The 20,483-nt window shown below is 36.0% G+C and overlaps 1 protein-coding gene across 44 annotated transcripts in view; it reads left to right on the top strand.

Annotated features, from left to right (window-relative positions):
- LOC131326035 (uncharacterized) overlaps nucleotides 1-20,483 on the top strand; it is a 138,746-nt gene that overhangs the window by 20,581 nt on the left and 97,682 nt on the right. For 24 of the 44 annotated variants that reach the window (XM_058358621.1, XM_058358615.1, XM_058358617.1 and 21 more), the window contains 3 exons: nucleotides 2,413-2,826; nucleotides 7,050-7,463; nucleotides 14,640-15,056. The exons of 3 other annotated variants lie outside the window; for them this stretch is intronic. In XM_058358621.1, coding sequence (XP_058214604.1) covers nucleotides 2,413-2,826; nucleotides 7,050-7,463; nucleotides 14,640-15,056 — 1,245 coding nt within the window. Of the gene's footprint in view, nucleotides 1-1,202; nucleotides 1,224-2,412; nucleotides 2,827-7,049; nucleotides 7,464-14,639; nucleotides 15,057-20,483 lie in introns of all 44 variants that reach the window. 17 more of the 44 variants (XM_058358583.1, XM_058358600.1, XM_058358612.1 and 14 more) reach the window with 10 other exon arrangements.

The following is a 20,483-nucleotide window of genomic DNA, read 5'->3' as shown; positions in this document are numbered from 1 at the left end:
TTTGGACGGCCGAGATGTGCTTGGCGCCCTTGCCAAGCACCCCTGCTTGGCAGGGTCTCCAGGTCCGTTTTGAAATCGCCTTGACACGCACTGCTACAAAAATAGATGAAGACCTCGATCATCTGGTGTGATCTTTCACTTTTAATCTCGCATTTAAAACCGTGGTCTATCAAGGTGTGACTAAAAGTCCCTATCTTTTAACCACATGATAAAAACCGTGATTAAAACTCATTAAAACCGTGACTAAAAACATAAAAACTGTGATTAAAATGACAAAATCGTAACCTTTAATAGCTTAACATTTCAGTTTTATTATAAAACCGTGGTTGTTTAAATCATGATCTTTTTAATTTTTGGACCGTGATCTTTATATCATTTTGAAGTAGTGACGTGACTAAATATGGTGCGCTTTAAAAAGGAGTATTTTACAGTGGAGTACACTGTAGCAATCGAATTATAACTATCATGTGAGGAGAAATGGTTGTGAGTTTAGTGCTCCCAAAATTTTGTACGTCTCATCCCCATATCGACTTCCAAATAGAAAAAAGAAAAGAAAAAGGAAATTCAAATTTAAAACATGAGTGAGGCCTATGTAAACTTCTAGTGAAACTAAAGAAAACATGCAACCACTAGAGTATTAATTTTCAATTTGTACAATATTAGGTTTTCTTAATTAGGAACCTTTTTGTTTAACTTAGCGTGAATTGCATCGATTAATATTAGATTTTCTAAATTAGCTAGGTTGATTCTATTTTCCTTGTTATTGTTTTTTTTGTTCTTAAAGACATAGATTCAGTTTTCCATTATTTTAGTTACCAATTTAGTATTTTTAGGTTATTAGAAAATTGAGTTGTAAAAGTCTGGGTAAGTGCGATTGTTTTTTAGTAATGAAGAATTAAGAATTTTTTCATAATTGTGTGTTCGAATAGGGAGTACCTCTAGTTCATACTTGTTCGTGATTCTCTTCGTCGCTCGTTCTTCTTTTTCAATACGCTTCCCTGCATCACATGGCCATCTGATGAAAATCAGTGTCAAGCCACAGGCAACTATGATTTATTAACTTGAAGCTTACTTTTGGAAGCCACTCAGTCTTACATTTTGGGGGTTTAAATTTCCATTTTGTTTGGTTAATTTTGTTTGATCATATTACCGACCTTGGAGTAGTCAAATGTTTTAGAAAACTTGTGTTACAAGCATTGCAGGTTGCATTCCCTTCTTTGGAGGTACTCATCTGATATATGGATTCAGAAACAACAGCCAAATGGGCAATAAAATCAGTACAAATAAATCGTCCGACAAAAATACCCTATAAGACTTCACTAACAATTCAATCCCTTCCAACGTCACCTCTGAGTCTTTTTTATAAATCCAAAACATTGATTGCCGAGACGGACGTTGAGATATTGAGAGGTGAATGTTGAGCGGTAAAACAAAGTGGTGGGCGTAGCATCACTGCACGTTCAAGTCCTTATAGCCCCTCATTCAGGCTAACATACTCCTAACATAACCCACGTGTGATGAGACCTTAATTAGTTTCGGCCCCCATGTAGGTGCAGTGGGATCCCTACCTAAATTTCCGTTTTTTTCACGAGAGTCGATTCCAATTTAATTAATTACTTACTGTATGAATACCTAACTATGTTGTCGTCAATGCTAGCGAATTAGACTCTGAGTTTCACTTTCACTATAATGTCGAATACTCACTCCAATTTCAACTCATGTCCAGATTAGAGGTAAAAAGTTAGGTTTTGCTTAATTAGGAACCTTTTTGTTTTAGCAAAATTGCTCGAATATTAGATTTTCTGAATTAGGTTGGTTCTCTTTTTCTTCTCATTATTTTTTTTTTGGTCTCCAAGACATAGATTTAGATTTCCATTAGTTTAGTTACCTTTTTAGTATTTTTAGATTTTTCATAAATTGAGCTGTACTACCTCCGTTCCACAATGACAATCCCACTTTCTCCCTCTTACCCCTTTTCAAATCAAAAAATTAACTACTTCCGTGCATAATTTTTCAAATTTTTTCGCACCGCATTAAAGATCTCGATTAGTACATTAATTTGGTACGAAAAAATTCAAAAATTTGTACACGGAAGTGGTCGATTTTTTGATATAAAATATGACACTACTTTTTATGGTGGACTCTCATAATTAATTGTCTTATTCGTGATTGTCCTTGTACTGTTCTTCTTTTTTAACGCACTTCTATGCATCCACATAGCCACCTAATGAAAATTAGTGTCAAGCCAGAGGCGACCGCGAATTGTTAACTTGAAACATACGTTTGGAAGCCACTCATTCTAACATTTTGGGGGTTTAAATTTTCATTTTCTTTTGGTTCATGTTATTTGATATTGCCAACATTGGAATAGTAAAATGTTTTAGAAAATAACTTGTGTCACGAGCGTTGCAGGTTGCATTTCCTGCTTTGGAGGAATTAATCATAAGTTCAGTGCCGAACATAACAGAGATATGGAACAAGAACTTACTTCAGCCTGAGTCTTTTTGTCTACCGAGGTCCTTGGGAATCCGGGGTTGTGAGAAACTGAGGTCCTTGAAAGTCGAGGATTGTGAGAAACTGATGAATGTAGTCCCGTCACATAGGTTCCCACTGTTAAAGAACATAGAAATCCTCAAAGTTTCCAACTGTCCGCAGATAGAAGTGATCGTAATCATGGAGAAAAGGGAAGAAGAAACACAAGAAGTCACCAATAAAGATATGAACATCATGTTCCCTGTACTTAGGAATTTGCAGCTTCTAAATTTGGAAAACCTCAAAGGTGTTTGCGCCTACAAATCCGAAGACCGACTCTGCTTCAACGTCCAGGTACTTATTTTCTTAATTACCTTTTTATTTTAGTAGATGGTGGCCTTTGGGCTGGATTCAAAAAGTACTCCCAACGCATATTTATCCGTGCATTCATGCTTTAAAACCAATTGGAAGAAACAATAGAATATTGGAGTGGGAAAATTTGCTTTTGGAGATGTAAAATAAGAAAAGATTCACGCTTTAATTAACGACTTTAATTAGCTTCTCACAAGTGAGCATAAAAGGCTAAAAGTACCATACCTAACATTACCGACGCGTGGTGGGACATTAGCTTTGGCTCTATTGTAAGTGCGGTGGAGAGTTACAGATAGTGGCATGATGGGTAATATTTCCTGACGGAGGTGATAAGGTACCATACCTGCACTTCCACTTTTTGCACCAGAAAGAAAAAAAAAAAACTTGTGATATCATTTCCCATAAGCAAGTGGAATTTTCCATATTCGACTCCAATTCAATTAATTAATTTTCCCAATTGTTTGAATACCTAACTCTGTTTTCTTCAATCCTAGCAAATTAGACTCCGAGTTTCATTATAACGTTGAATGCTCCAATATCAACTCATCTCCCTCTACAAGGAATAATAGGTTTGCCGTTAAAGGCCCATTAAACACTGTCAAATATTCCGCGGCATTTTATACCAAGCATCAGGGACGCGACCGTCGCCATATGTTTTCGGCGCTTGTAAAGGATTCAAGTTTGGGCTCAGGTTCTACCAGCTCAAGTTAGCTCAAACCCAATCAGCTCAATCAGCTCAAGCTCTTGACACGTCAGCATGAGTAGTTAGTTTGTTACACGTATTAGCTTTAGAATTACTATGGTTATCTGAGTAGAAGATACCATCAAACAAACTATAACTGATTTAATGAGCCATTCGCAGTTTCACAGTCTGAATTAGTTCATACTTACACATGCATGGCTTAATCTTTGAAAAACGTTGGGGTAGAATTTCTACCGACACTTTTAAAAACGTTATTTAAAGGTTCAACTGTTTATCTTTGCCGTTCATCCCGTTACGATGACATTATGATAACATGTTCTGCTAACGTTTTCTCACAAAATGCTGGAATCTAATTTTTTAAAAGCCCACAAAATCTAGGCCCAACGTCATGCTCCCAAACAATGTTTGAACTCCATTATTAGCCCAGTAAATTATTACCCTGCAATTCCAATTCTAAATATTTGAAATTAGAACTCCCTTATATTTAACCATCAATTCCCATTCCAAAAACTTCAACTAAATGTTCGAACCAAAATTTCTTTTTTTTAAACCAAATGCCTTTACAATGTTAGCAACAAAACACAACGAATAAAACACGATGAGTGATGCCCATGAAATCTTCTAGTGAAACTGAAGAAAACACGTAACCACTAGAGTTTAATTTCCTATTTGTACAGAGTTAGGTTTTCTTAATTAGGAACCTTTTTCACTACAAGAAATTTAGGATCTCCCAACGGTTTTTTAGCAACGGTTAAAAAAACCGTTGGTATAGATGGTGTATAGTAACGGTTTACAAAACGTTACTAGAAACAGGACTATGGCAACGGTTTTCATGTGACCGTTAGTAGATTACAACACTATAGCAACGGTTTTCATTACCCGTTGCTAAAAACTGGACTATAGCAACGGTTTTCATTAACCGTTGCTAAAAACTGACCTTTAGCAACGGTTTTCAATAACCGTTACTATAAACTAGTCTATAGCATCGGTTTTTATTAACCGTTAGTAGAAACCGGATTTTAAAAAAAAGAATTAAAAAAAACCGGTTAGTATAGTATAAATATTAAAAGGTGTATGATTTTTTACAAGTTATAGGCTAGCACAGTTGGTTCGCGCACGCGCGCGCACACACGAGGTCGGAGGTTCGATTCTCAAGAGAGCAAGAATATTTCGCCCGCCACGTAGGCCGCCACGTCAGCGCCATGTAGGCTGCCACACGGCTGCCACGTCAGTGCCACGTGGGCGACATGTGGCTGCCACGTTAGCGCCACGTGGAGGCTTACGTCACACAGTGGTTGGTTTTAAAAAAAATGAAAATTGCCTTTAGCAACGGTTATAACCGTTGCTAATGAAACCGTTGGTAAAAAAAAATTTGTACCAACGCTCATCAAAACCGTTGCTATACCTCTATAGCAACGGATATATTGCAACGGTTTGGCCGAACCGTTGGTATAGCCTAAACGGGTCTCTACCAACGGTTTTTGGATTTTTTGGCAACGCTTTCGACCGTTGCTATAGAACGGTTTTCTTGTAGTGTTTGTTTTTAGCAAAATTGCCTCGAATATTAGATTTTCTGAATAAGGTTGGTTCTTTTTTTCTTCTCATTGTTTTTTTGTCTCCAAGACATAGATTTAGTTTTTCATCAGTTTAGTTGCCTTTTTAGTATTTTTAGATTTTTTATAAATTGAGTTGTACTATTGCTTGACGATTTCCTAGTCCTAAATTAATGGGTTGCCCCAAGCGTAGGACGGAAACCGACGCAGCACAATATCCAGTAAGTCTGGAGTCGAATCCACAGAGGCGATGATGTATGCTGACTAAAAATTCTGGTTTTACTAATTTAATGGGCTCTTAGATAGCCACCCCTTGTCGATCTGATTGAGATTAACTAAAACTTAAGGAAACAACTATTCTTTTCAAATAATTAAAATGAGGTACGGTCGTAGGGTTCATAACTCTCATAACCAGTCCGGATTAACTTGTTCCATTCGGTGTTTTTAAAAACATTCAATTTTAGATTGAAAAAGATACCCTGCAAGATGCGAAACCTTAGGGTCGCCGTTTACCCATGCGCAACAGAGAATGAGTTTGGGACCCCCATTCCCGCGTTTACATAGATTCTGACAATGCCCAGGTTCATCTACAGGAAGTATTTTTTTCAATCTAAAATCGTTTTTTTTTATTATTTAAAAATTGGAGCAGTATCCGAACTAGTCACGGTGTGCTAATCACTCCGCGACCCTACCTATATGACTACTTACTAATCATTATGCATAAAAAAATAAAAAACTCTAATTTGAATCATGCTTCTAATACGCGAAATAAAAAATAAATAAAAAATCTAAATTAAACAAGAATCAACGAACAACTTTTATAAAGAACAGAAATTAAAACAAGTTATCAAGATGCAAATAATTGAACTAAACTTCAAATAAAATTGAAAGGAAAAAAAGACTCTGAATGAATGCAAGTCTAATACTGTAGAATAATTACTTTGGAGACTTCTGTCGTCGCCCCGTTCCGCCTTTTCTGTCAAAAGGTACGTGAATAAAGTCGTGCGTATCAGTTCTTCCGTTTTTTTTTTTCCTTTTTTCAGTCAATCCCATTTTTCAAATATATACATATATATAAACCCTGTTGCTGCCCTTTTATAATACCCGGGGGCCGAGAACTGGCTTAGCCATGTACTGCAATTGTTGAAACCTTGGGCCCCAACCTTAAGTCCAGATTATAAATAATCATTATTAGGTCCAGCTACAAGATCAAGTGCACATCCAATTATTGCTACCCATTCACTTCCAATATCACAAGACAGCAGCACCGTAGGAGAAAAATAGTGAGCGCCATCCATGATCCTTTTAATTCGGTAAGCAGCTAAGCAGAGCACATTAAAATATCAAAACCTTCAAAAACCTACAACACAAATTAAAAATTAAGCATTAAAAATACTAAGTAATAAAATAAATAGACTTAGCAAAGATAAATTAGAAGGCGTTTATGTGAATATTTACGCGCCTATCAACTACCTCCGTTCCATAATGACAGTCTCATTTTCTCTCTCTTACCTCTTTTCAAATCAAAAAATTAACTACTTGCGTGCATAATTTTTGAAATTTTTTTGCACCGTATTAAAGATCTCGATTAGTACTTTAATTTGGTACAAAAAAATTCAAAAAATTATACACGGAAGTGGTTGATTTTTTTATTTAAAAAAAATGACACGATTTTTCATGGTGAACTCTCATAATTGTCTTGTTCGTGATTGTCCTTGTATTGTTCTTTTTTAACACGCTTCTCTGCATCCTCGTAGCCATCTGATGAAAATTAGTGTCAAGCCAGAGGCAACCACGAATTGTTAACTTGAAACTTACTTTTGGAAGCCACTCATTCTAACATTTTGGGGGTTTAAATTTTTATTTTCTTTTGGTTAATGTTATTTGATATTGCCAGCCTTGGAATAGTAAAATGTTTTAGAAAATAACTTGTGTTATGAGTGTTGTAGGTTGCATTCCCTGCTTTGGAGGAATTAATCATAAGTTCAGTGCCGAACGTAACAGAGATATGGGACAAGAACTTGCTTCAGCCTGAGTCTTTTTGTCTACCGAGGTCCTTGGGAATCCAAGGCTGTGAGAAACTGAGGTCCTTGAAAGTCAGGGGTTGTGAGAAACTGATGAATGTGGTCCCGTCACACATGCTCCCACAATTAAAGAGTATAAAAACCCTTGAAGTTTCCGAGTGTCCGGAGATGGTAGTGATCGTAGTCTTGGAAACAAGGGAAGAAGAAACACAAGAAGCCACCAATAAAGATATGATCATCGTGTTCCCTGAACTTAGGAGTTTGCAGCTTCTAAATTTGGAAAACCTCAAAGGTGTTTGCGCCTACAAATCCGAAGATCGACTCTGCTTCAACGTCCAGGTACTTATTTTCTTAATTACCATTTTTTAGTAGATGGTGGCCTTTGGGCTAGATTTAAAAAGTACTCCCAACGCATATTTATCTGTGCATTCATGCTTTAAAACCAATTGGAAGAAACAATAGAAAATTGGAGTGGGAAAATTTGCGATTGGAGATGTAAAATAAGAAAAGATTCACGCTTCAATTAACGACTTTAATTAGCTCCTCACAAGGGAGCATAAAAGGCTAAAAGTACCATACCTAACATTACCGACGCATGGTGGGACATTAATTTCGGCCCTAATGTAAGTGCGGTAGAGAGTTTACAGATAGTGGCATGATGGGATAATACTTCCTGACCAGCAGAGGCAACAAGGTACCATACCTACACTTGCACTTTTTGCACCGGAAAAAAAAGACGCTAAAAGTAGAGTGTTGCGATATCATTTCCCATAAGCAAGTGGAATTTTTCAGATTCGACTCCAATTCAATCAATTAATTTTCCCAACTGTTTGAATACCTAACTTAATTTGTTGTCTTCAATGCTAGCAAATTAGACTCTGAGTTTCATTATAACGAACGCTCCAATTTCAACTCATCTCCCACTACAAAGAATAATAGATTTGCCAGCACTTGAAAAACGGCGTTAAAGGCTCGTTTAAACGCTGCCAAATGTTCTGCGGCATTTTATTCCAAGCTTCGGGGATGCGGCCATCGTCGTATGTTTTCGGCGCTTAAAAAACGTCAGGGTAGAACTTCTGCTGACGCTTTTAAAAACGCCATTTAAAGGTTCAGTTGTTTATCTTGCTGTCCATCCTGTTACGATGACGTTATTATAACATGTTCTGCTAAAGTTTTTTCACAAAATGCCGGAATCTAATTTTTTAAAGCCCACAAATTCTAGGCCCAATGTCATGCTCCGAAACATTTTTTTTTTTTGATAGGCAACAAAATTTTATTATAAACTCGACAAAGGGTACATCGAGAAGAGACCAAATATAAACCACTGAGAAAGAGGTACTATATAGGCCTGAGGGAAAACAAAATAGAAAAGAAGATTACAGGGGTGTTTGGCAAGGTAATTTTTGTATTTTCACATTTCCATTTTTCCATTTTGGGTGTTTGGTTCTTCATTTTCAAACCTCATTCTCCCAAACCTCATTCCCTAATTTTGACAATCCAAGCAAAAATCGAGAATCAGATCCGGAGGTCCTTTTCCAGTTTTTGCCTTGTTTCCCATTTTCGGTCCAGAAAGATTTTTTTTCCAGTTATGCCCTCTAATTTTTGGTTATAGGACTCTTTTAGGGCGCTCGTTGAAAGCCCTAGAACGAAAATTTTATTATGACCATTTAGAATAAAATTATCAGAAAAATAAGATTTTCGCATTGGTTCAAACGGATTAAAAATTGGAGCTCTTAATTTTTTAATCATGTTTTTTAATATATATAAACAGAGTAAAAAATGAAGTGCTCCAATTTTTAATACGTTTGAACCAGTGCGAAGATCTTATTTTTCTATTCATTTTATTCTAAATGGTTATAATAAATTTTTGGCTCTTGGGCTTTCAACGAGTGCCCTAAGAGAGCCCTATAACCAAATAAGGAGGAGATATATAAACTGTATATACTTATGCTAGTAATCGATAAGAATATGAACCACCTGAAAATCTTAATAAAAGGGAGAAATTAATAACTATTTACACATTTTTAACACAATAATAAAGGCCAAGGGCAACTTGGTAAAAAATCAACCCATAATTCATTTTCAACATTCATCTATCAAACACTCTACAGTTTTAAAATATATTCTATACACATCTCCCAAATACTCCTACCATACTTAAAATACATTCTGGCCATAATCTAAAATGAATTATGTCTTCAATGCTAGCAAATTAGGCTCTGAGTTTCATTATAACGTCGAATGCTCCAATTTCAACTCATCTCCCACTACAAGGAATAATAAGTTTGCTGGCACTTGAAAAACGCCGTTAAAGGCCCGTTAAACGCCGCCAAATGTTCCACAGCATTTTATACCAAGCTTTGGGGACGCGGCCTTCACCGTATGTTTTCAGCACTTAAAAAACATCGGGGTAGAACTTCTGCCAACGCTTTTAAAAATGTCATTTAAAGGTTCAACTGTCTATCTTTGCCGTCCGTTCCGCTATGATGACGTTATTATAACATGTTCTACTAACGTTTTCTCACAAAACGTCAGAATCTAATTTTTTAAAGCCCACAAAATCTAGGCCCAACGTCATGCTCCCAAACAAAAATTTTTTTTTTATTGGCAACAAAATTTTATTAAAAACTCGACAAATGGTATATCGAGAAGAGACCAAATATAGACCACTAAGAAAGAGGTACTGTATAGGCCTGAGGAAAAACAAAATAGAAAAGAAGATTACATTCAATGGAAATTGAATGTTTTCCAACAGACAGACTAAAACATCAGTTTCCATTGAATGTTTTCCAACAGATAGACTAAAACATCAATCTCATTAGAATGAACTCAGCAGAAGGATCTTCCATAAGAGTTTGGCAAAAATCATCTCATCCCGCACATTTCCAACAGCACCATATGCCGCAAAAGCAATCCCATTATATCCTGAAATCCCAGCAAACTAGTTTACAGCATACATCATCAAATCCCGTAGAAGTATATCAGCTCCTTATTCAGCCATGACCTAAAGCAATATGAGCATCAACAGTTGGACCAAAAAACATGTTCAGAATGGCAAAGACTCAGCTATATATCTCTTAGCCCTCCTCATAGTTGGAAGCTGAAAAAAGATAATGGTGTACACCACGAACAACAGCCCCATCACATCTCAGGCTTCACCACGAGAAAATTCAGCAATATATCAGCAAAATCCCTTTCTCATTCTACACCTTAAGCTCTCTTTATATTGCACCCAATTTCAGAGAAAATCAGGCCAAGCCTGATGTAGGACTCTTAGCCCTCCAAATCTTTAGAGTTGAAAGAGTGGTAGAATAACCTTCATCATCTCCATGACTTCATATCACTAATCTCTAGCTCTCTAAATTCTCTTAGCCCTCTATATAGATTAGGAGTTAAGAAGAGAAATAATCAGAGCACAGGAGAGGAGAGAGAACCTCCTAGCCCTCCCAACATGGGAGTTGACAAATAGGCCAATTGCCAAGGGTCTCCCAATAAAATGCAGCTTGACATTACAGACTCAATAATCCCACGAAAAGAAAAAAGACTCCAAACACACAAGAGGGATAGACACCAACCTGCACTACACCTAGCAAGAACAAAAGAGAAACCAATCATAACACCCCCAACTCCCACCATCCAGACCTGATCTCTCACACAAAGCCTTAATCTTATTAGAGTCTCCACCAATGCACATACTGACTTCAACTGATATAATACACTCCACAATTCTTGTCAACTTACTGCTTCATTTGGGGCATACACAATGACAATGACACATTCCAGCCCTACGTACCAAAATCTAGTCAACATAACAAAATGTGTATGAATTGTGACTTCTCTTGGTTTGAAATTTTTTGGATTCTATATCGCTAATACGCCCCCAGACAGACCAACAACCCCAGACTCAGCATATACAAATTCAGAAGAACCCCATATTCTTTGAACAATAGGCCTTTCAAAACTCTCACTTTTGCTTCTTGCAAAAAAAAAAACACTAGGGTTTCTTTCTCTGATAATTTTAGAGACAAACCTCTTTTTAAGTGGAATACCTATATCCTTTATACTCCATGAAATGATCTTCATTGAAGCCTCTGACTTGTTTCACACTATTGTATAATTATTGGTTCCTTATAAGAGGGGCAAAAGAATTCTTATTATTCAGAGATGCTTTCAAAGCTTTTGCCTCATTTTCTATCATCTTAGTATCCCAGCATCCCCAAATTTAATACCAAGATTGTTACCTGCTATTAGTGTTCTGCAGCTCCTTGTCCACTGAATTCTGTTCCTGCTCCTGCGAAGCGATAATGTAACGGTCAATTTCGTCCCCTTCAGTACTCAAAGTTGTTTCAAACTGTTGGCTTCTAATGCTTTTTATAACGGCACTTGGATTTAAATCCACATGGATGTTTATGCTCTGCACCTGAGAGGCCCTTATACTAGCATTAGAGTCATATACACGACTGGAATATTTTCCTCTTCATTTACTCTCTCCCTTTCTTGCTCCTGCTCAATACCTTCTTGGGTTTCTGTGTTTTGGACTTGGCTACTGTTATTGACAGATTCTAAACAATCTTCATTCAATGGGGTTGGAGAGCCCGGAACAATAGAATCCAACCTGTGAACTGAGTTAATGCTCTCTTCATTATTCCTCCCTTCTGAATCATTATTTATCCCCAACTGTCTTTTCTTGAAATGGTGGCTTTTCAAAAATGGGTAAATTTCAATTACCTCCCCTGAGGTTTCTAACAACGACAAACACCTCCCCTCACGTTTTTGAAATTGCACTTACCTCCACTGTCAATCTTATCGGCTACTTCTGTTAACAGAAAGTGTGAATTTCCATTTCTACCCCTTTATTTACCTCCCCTGAGGTTTATAATAATATTAGATACCTCCCCCGAAAAAAATAGTTTTTTTTTTTTAGTAATTACTTTGACTTCTATGTTTTCCTTTCTAGTACAAGCCAAAGAAAGTTGATTGAATATTGAACTAACATGTTGTAACACCCCATATTTTCTGTAGAACTTATATCAATTCAGCCGAAAATTTGTTTTTATTTTGCATAATAGATAACAATATTTTAGAATGACTGTGAGACATAGAAATTTAGTAGAATGTTGAGGGGGGACATGATGTGGGTTGCTAGGTGGTATGATGCAATTATTAGGGTAGGTTGTGTTATGTGATTGGAAAATTCAAGGGAAAGGAAGTTTAAGTTTAAAAATGCATGCATTGGCTTGTGTCCATGTAATTAGTGGCCTTTTGGCATGTAATTAGTGGCCTTTTGGCCAAAAAAGATTATGCTTGGTGATGATTTTTCATGTGCATAATATTGTCGCCTTAATCAAGCATTGTGATGACATTTGATCAACGTGAAATATTAATCTTCCACAAATTAATCATGATGTGCGTAAAGTAACCCAAAACACCCTGAATTTTAAAAAATACGTTGAACTAATATACATAACCTAATTGATAAGTGTGATTTCAAAAACTTGATAGTTAAAGTCATTCATCTATAAAGCATAGTTTTTTTAGCCAATATGCAAAAGAAAAAAAAATTTAGCATAGTTTTTTTTAGTTCATTTTCGTAATAAAGTTTTTTTTTATCAATGTTAATGTAAAGTGTTTGAAGGTTCATTATTCAATGAATATGTGGCTTAGAAATTTTAAAAGTTCAAGAAAAAAAATTCGATGGAAGAAAAAGGAATTTTTGGCTAAAAATATTAACATGTCTTTTTTGGGGTGTAAAAAACGGCGGCATAGGGTTGCAAAAAAAAATTATTTTAACGTGAAGCTATATATTTGAGATTTTTTTATTCATTGCCAAAAGAATGTGAAGTATCATAAAAAAGGAAAGGGACTCTAATTTCTTTGTGTTTATGCCTCGTATGTATGTGGCTTAATAAAAATTTAGAATTTTTTTGAAGCTTTAAAAAGAATAAAATATTTATACATGCATGTTTAAAATCAAATGTCAATATGTTTTTAATTTAACATACAAATGTATATATGGATATGTCTCTTTTAAGAAGTTGTGATTAGAGACATTAACGTCTTTTAAATTGAGTTGGAAAGGGCATTCATGTCATACCATCATTATAAGGGTAAAATGGGTAGGGAAATAGGTATAGTTGGTGATGTTAGCAATTTTCGTTTATTGGTAACGATCTCCTAACGGAATGGGGCAATCTACAACCAACAACTAAAGCAGATGGAAGATAAGTGCAATTTTAAAAACGTGAGGGAAGGTCTCTATCATTGTCAGAAACCTCAGGGGCGGTAAGTGAAATTTACCCTTCAAAAATTGGTTCCTTCCCCAAAGCAGATTGGTGGCTGCCATTATCACTATTCTCACCCTTTTCAGCTTCCTCTACCTTGTCATCCGAAAACTCATTCCTTTGTTTTTCCATGTCATCCACTAAATTTTCTTCCTTTTTACTGCTGGCATCCCTGTCATCATCTGTGTTATCCACCTCATCATCTTCTTCCTCTGCTTCAGTATTTGAAAAATGTTCTGCCGAGCTTACTGTTCTGAAAGTTTCCTCCTCCACCACTTGAACACAATACTTTCTTCCATTAACAATTAATTGAACCTCCCCCTCAATTTTGTTGGAAGTCTCCGTAGCAGCCCCAAATGCTCCCAAACAATGTTAGAACTCCATTATTAGCCCAATAAATTATTACCCAGCAATTCCAATTCTAAATATTTGAAATTAGAACTCCATTATTATTATTTAACCATCAACTCCCATTCTAAAAGCTTCAACTAAATGTTCGAACCAAAAAAAAAATTTTTGAACCAAACTTCTTCAACCGAAATGATGCGTTTTCCTTTTTCACTTCCAAAATGCCAATTACAATGTTAGCAACAAAATACAACGTCAGATCGAAAAACTCAAATGTCTTCCAAGCATGACCCACCTTAATCCCTGATCGATGATATTACAATTACAATTACTCTCAAACTCAATGCCAACAATGTTTTCAAAGCGCCTTGACTCGATCGTGACTAATATGGCATGCTTTAAAATGCCGCGTAATTAGCACCGGTAAACCCCTTTTTTCCTGCCGAGCCAAAAAAACCCCTTTTTTCCTGTAGTGTCCAGATTGAGGTAAAAAGTTTTGTATACAGTGAAGTGCACTTTAGCAATCGAATAACTGTATATCATGTGAGGAGAAATGGTTGTGAGTTTAGTGCTCGATCTCATCCCCATGGAAACTTTCTAAGTTGATCGTCGTCCAAATCGAAAAAAGAAAAGAAAATGGAAATTCTAATTTAAAACATGAGTGAGCCCGGCCATGTAATCTTCTATTAATTTTCAATTTGTCCAATATTAGGTTTTCTTAATTAGGAACCTTTTTTAAAATTTAGCATAAATTGCCTCGAATATTATATTTTCTGAATTAGATTGATTCTATTTTCCTTGTTATTAATTGATTTTTTGTTCTCAAAGACAGATTTTCTGAGTAGTCAAATGTTTTAGAAAATAATTTGTGTTACGAGCGTTGCAGGTTGCATTCCCTGCTTTGGAGGAATTATCCATTGATTCAATGCATAACATAACAGAGATATGGGACAAGAACTTACTTCAGCCTGAGTCTTTTTGTCTACTGAGATGCTCGGGAGTCCGGGGTTATGAGAAACTGAGGTCCTTAAAAGTCATGGATTGTAAGAAATTGATGAATGTGGTCCCGTCGCACATGCTCCCACTGTTAAAGAATATAGAAATCCTCCAAGTTTCCAACTGTCCGGAGATGGAAGTGATCGTAGTATTGGAGAAAAGGGAAGAAGAAACACAAGAAGCCACCACCAATAATGATACAATCAATGCGTTCCCTGAACTAAGGTATTTGATACTTGAAGAATTGGAAAACCTTAAAGGTGTTTGCGCCTACAAATCCGAAGACCGGCTCTGCTTCAACGTCCAGGTACTTATTTTCTTACCTTTTTAATTTAGTAGATCGTGGCCTTTGGGTTGCATTAATTAAAAAGAAGATAACCACGTACGCATATAAATTTCGAATTTGTACAATATAAAACGTCTTAGAAAACCATATATGAAACCATATAGATGCTTCATACTCATCTGATATATGGATTCAGAAACAACAGCCAAATGGGCAATAAAATCAGGAAAAAACAAGGACAAATAAAAAAATCGTCCGAGAAAAAATACCCTACAAGACTTCACTAACAACTCAATCCCTTCCAACGTCACCGTTGTTTCGAGCTTAGCCCGCTGCTTCATTTTCTAATTCGACTAGCTATCCTAGCCTGAAAAGCATACAGATGGCCATGGGCAACTTACTTTCTTCTGTCCCACTGACAAATAAAAAAGGAAAACTAGTTTAAGAAAAGGAAGAGCGTTTCAAAACTAGCCTAGAGGTTCCTCATCCTTTCCTATTCCATTCAGAACAAAAACTCGCGCATATTTTTTCTTGAGGGAAGTATTTTTTTGCACGCCCATGCCATATCACAAATACTTTTCTGTTGTGTGCGTTAAATGCACAGAACATTCAAAATATGCAATCTTTAAACAATTTCATTCTTTAATCATTAGTCTCTAAATGACATCACAAAATGAATTTTTGCAGGTTGTATTCCCAAAGTTGATTGATTCAATTCTTGACGAGCATTCAGTGAAGATCGTCACAGAAGCAACATCTAGAAGAAAGGTACTACATTTCTCAGCCATGTTAGGGTTCTTTAGCCAAACTCTTATCTTTAAAAACAAACTACTGAACTCATGCTTCTTATATATTTTCTGTTTCTCTGTTTTTTCATATTCTGCTTTCATTAGGAATGTGCAACAACGGATGCAAGTAGTAGTGGTATGCAGCTACAACCGTGAAATATGATACATTTTATGCTATGTCACAAGGACTCAGGTACAAGTGTCATCCATGCTATGAATAATTTTATTTAAGATTTGCTTTATTTTATTTAAGTTTTTTCATTGAAAGGTAAAAAAATTGCTCAGATCAAGCACTTTTCAATCATATTTTTTGCTAACTTCTCATGAGGATCCTTTAAAATCACGTTCTGAACACATTAAACAGTTTGAATCATCAAAATTTGATCAAGAAAGGGAGGTTTGCACTTAAGGACCTCGCTTATGGTCCTTACAAAAAGGAGATGCTCTGAACTCACGTTCTGAACTCACGCAATTTTTTCTTGAGTGAAGTATTTTTTGCACACCCATGCCGTGTCACAAATACTTTTCTAGTTGTGTGCGTTAAATGCACAGAACATTCAAAATATGCAATCTTTAAACAATTTCATTTTTTAATCATCAGTCTCTAAATGACATCACAAAATGAATTTCTGCAGGTTGTATTCCCAAAGTTGATTACTACATTTCTAGATCAATACTCTGACGAGCATTCAAAGAAGATCGTCACAGAAGCAACATCTAGAAGAAAGGTACTACTGAACTCATGCTTAGGGTTCTTTGGCCAAACTCTTATCTTTGAAAACAAACTACTGAACTCATGCTTCTTATATATTTTCTGTTTCTCTGTTTTTTCATATTCTGCTTTCATTAGGAATGCGCAACAACGGATGCAAGTAGTAGTGGTATGCAGCTCCAACTGTGAAATATGATATGTTTCATGTTATGTCACAAGGATCCAAGTACAAGTGTCATCCATGCTATGAATAATTTTATTTGAGATTTGCTTTATTTTATTTAAGTTTTTCCATTGAATGGTAGTTCAATAAAAAACTGCTCAAATCAAGCACTTTTTGATCATATTTTTTGCTGATTTCTCACGAGGACTCTTTAAAATCACGCTCTGAACACATTGAATGGTTTGGATTATTGAAATTTGTTCCGGAAAAGGAGGTCCACACTTACGGACCTCGCTTAAGGTCCTTACGAAAAGGAGATGCTCTAATACTCTCTTGAAGACCACAAAAATAAAATAAAATACAACTTCCTAGAAGTTTCTTCTTTTAATGTTTACATTTTCATGTACATTTTTTTACTAGAATGAAGATTGTTATGATTTTTCCATCCATCAAGGTATTTCTGGCTCTATAAAGTCTTTAGTATCAACATTTTTTTCCGACTTTTTTGGGGATATTTTCTTGTAAATATTTGACCTGAACATAGTTTGATTTTTCCATCCATCAAGGTGAATTAATTTTCGCTCTACAAAGTCTTTAGTATGGACATCTTGATTAATGCTCTGTTAAATGACTAAATTCAAGATACTCTCTGCATATGGATTTTCAATATTCCTCTGGCATTTTGAGTGGAAATGTTGGTTTTTTTTTGTTTTACTTACACCAACGATAATTTGCTCCGCAGTTGTGATTTGAGTTGAAGTTGTTGGAGTCTCGATTACACTGGATTGCCTCCTACATCGAGAAGGAACATGTGGTAGTGATGCTGTCTCTGTTTAGACTATAAATAAATAACAAAATAAATTTCCCTTATTCATTTGTGTTTTCATCTACATTGAGTTGGGTTTACACTATCCAACGTAAGCTGTATATTATTTGTGTACCAATTCACAACTCTGTTTAGCTACCTACATATGTACAACAAATAAGTGTTGTTCTATAATTAACCTATTACCTATCTTGGACTAGCCAATGAGATTGATTTGAATGATTTTGGTTGCTAGGCATGGTAACTATATCTCTTAATCGTTGATACGTGTCACCCACCCTTAAAAATTATACGTGTATTCACTGTTTTGTACTCATTTAATTTGTACTTATGCAGTTTAGGGAACTAATTAATTGTTGTATAACCAGAAGTTTAAAAAGTTCAATTTGACGTACAGATCGAATAAGACCCATGACGAACTCATAGTATTAGACACAAAGTTGACATATATAGAACCTATAAATCCTATCCTAACAACACACTACAAAATTTGATTCTTCATCCATTGTCAAAATTTGTTGGAATCTCTGCACTATAGTAATACTAACGGCATATATGGATATGGAAAGGTTGATGGATCTGTAATGTTTTGCTTTCTTTGGATTATCTCAAAATAAGTCCAAAAGGCTGATAATAACAAGTGTGTAAATGTGCATTAAAAGGCTTATGGATGTTTTAAGTGACCATATTAGAAAGAAATTGTTGTTGTATTTGGCGATGATAATTCTGGAAGGAATGTAATACTTGCTTTCAGATGATGGGCAACTGGAAAAAAAAATTTCACATATTTCCTTTACGTACATTTCCACTTATAATCCGCTCGATCTTTTCGAACTTTAGGTTTTGATGGGGTAGCTTAGCTCAACTTTATTGAAGTTCAGATCAATATGTAGCCATATATATGTTTTATTGTGGATGGTTTAGTTGGCCATGAAGGTGATGGAATGACATGTCTGTCTTTTTCCATTTTCCGAGAAAGACTAGGTAGATCTTGTTCTTCTTACTTAGCAACACTTTCACAACAATATATAGCTAGGCAATTAGGATAATGGACTAACAAGTAAGAACGGAGGGAGTATTTTTTGCTTTGCCTTTTTCTCTCCTTCAAGTCAATCCAATGTCATTTAAGACTTCATTTTATAGAAACAACAATAGCTAGGCAATTAGAGAGACAAGGGAGTAAACTACAGTTAGGAGATGAGCGATGTAGCTGCATTCAGTAGGAAAAATGTGGCCCGAAATCTTTACATCAGGTATCAAGAATCTTGGAATTAGATCGGGATACAAGATTAAACAAGACTGGTACTTGCTTTCACTCTTTGTTTCCTCGAGTTATGAATCTCGTTATCGTGATACCCCGGTGGTCATAAATTGCTCTCAAATATGGAATTTCGTACCAAAAGTCCTCCCTACCCCGAACTCTATAAATACCTCTCACATTTAAAAGAGAGGTTTGGGTATCAGAGAGTGAGGAAATATACCAAAATGGGATTGTAGATAGAGTTGGAATGGTCGCACAAACATATTTTGGCCGTGGAAAAGCCTAGAAAGGTAACGTTATTGAATCTGATGAATATCTGGTATGCGCACAAGAAGAAGCGTTTGCTGGAATGTTGTCATGATTGCCGTGGGAACCTAGACAAGGCCACGGCTTTGTAAAGATCCGAAGGGTTCTTAACTTCTTTCCACCACAACGGTGCATGAGCTAAAAAATGAGAAGCGGAGATGGTAACGAAGGCGTGATTGCTTGTTCTCTCTGTTTTCAATATCCTATGAAGATTTCTAAGCAGTGGCATAGCTAGAAAAAATGCATCAATGGGGGCACTATGAAATTTAAAAATTTCAATGACAGCGAATCTCAAACATCCCATCCCACCGACTCAAAACTTGAGGCTTTTTGGCAATACGACGGAGGTTTATATGTTACATCACGAAAAACGAATGCGAATTTTTTAAATTTTAGATTACTGTTTCGATTCAAGAAAAACTAAAACTATAAAAAAAATAAAAATTAATGCAGTGGGGCCCGTGCTCCCCCGGGCCTACATTGGCTCCGCCACTGTTTCTAAGGTTCCGGGTTCACTTCGTAACACCTAGGATCATTCTCATCATACCACCGCTAACACAGCGTCACTGAACCACCACACCTCCACCTTATCACCATGCCTTATATACACTATTTTGTCAATTTTTGAAAAAAAAATTCAAGTGCCAACCAAATACCGTAAAATAAAAATTTCGGATATACATGAAAAAAATAGTGTTTAGATCAAGCACCCTACACACATCGGATGCCATTGATTCCAACATGAGCCCCATCGATTTTTTTTTATAGAATTTTTGGACAGCTTGGATCGACCGTCCGGTGGCCGGAGACGGTCCGGCGCGGCCGATCGGTACGATATCCTTCCCCCTTGTCGGTACTCATAGCATGACTCTTTATTTTATACCTCTACTTTGAATTTTTTTTTTTTGGTTTTTGCACATATATTAAAATATATAAAACATATGTTACGGTCGATCCAGAACGGTACCGAGATGTACATCGATACCAGTACAAACCGTCCCAGTAAAAAAAACGGTAGTACGCACGGGATTGATAACTTTGCCACAGATAGTGGTATGGTGTAATGGGACAATAATAAGTTTGAGTGTTTGAGTGTTTTTGCAATTTTTTGCACCGGAAAAATTGAGGCTATAAGTTTGAGTGTTTTGGAGTTTTCCAGATTCGATTTCAATTCAATTAATTACTTACTGTTTGAATACCTAACTATGTTGTCATCAATGCTAGAAATGCAAGACCATGTTGAAACTGGGAGATACTAGCGTACATCAATTTATTATACTTCAACTACACTCTTCTCACATACTTGTGGGTCTCTAGCGGGTCCTTAACATGTATTGTTAAACTTCCACACATGTATGTGAGAGAGGTATGGTTGAGGTGTGACACATATAT

This window comes from Rhododendron vialii, chromosome 5a, assembly GCF_030253575.1.
Source record: "Rhododendron vialii isolate Sample 1 chromosome 5a, ASM3025357v1".
Lineage (NCBI taxonomy): Eukaryota > Viridiplantae > Streptophyta > Magnoliopsida > Ericales > Ericaceae > Rhododendron > Rhododendron vialii.
This window is presented reverse-complemented; position numbering and strand designations above follow the sequence as displayed.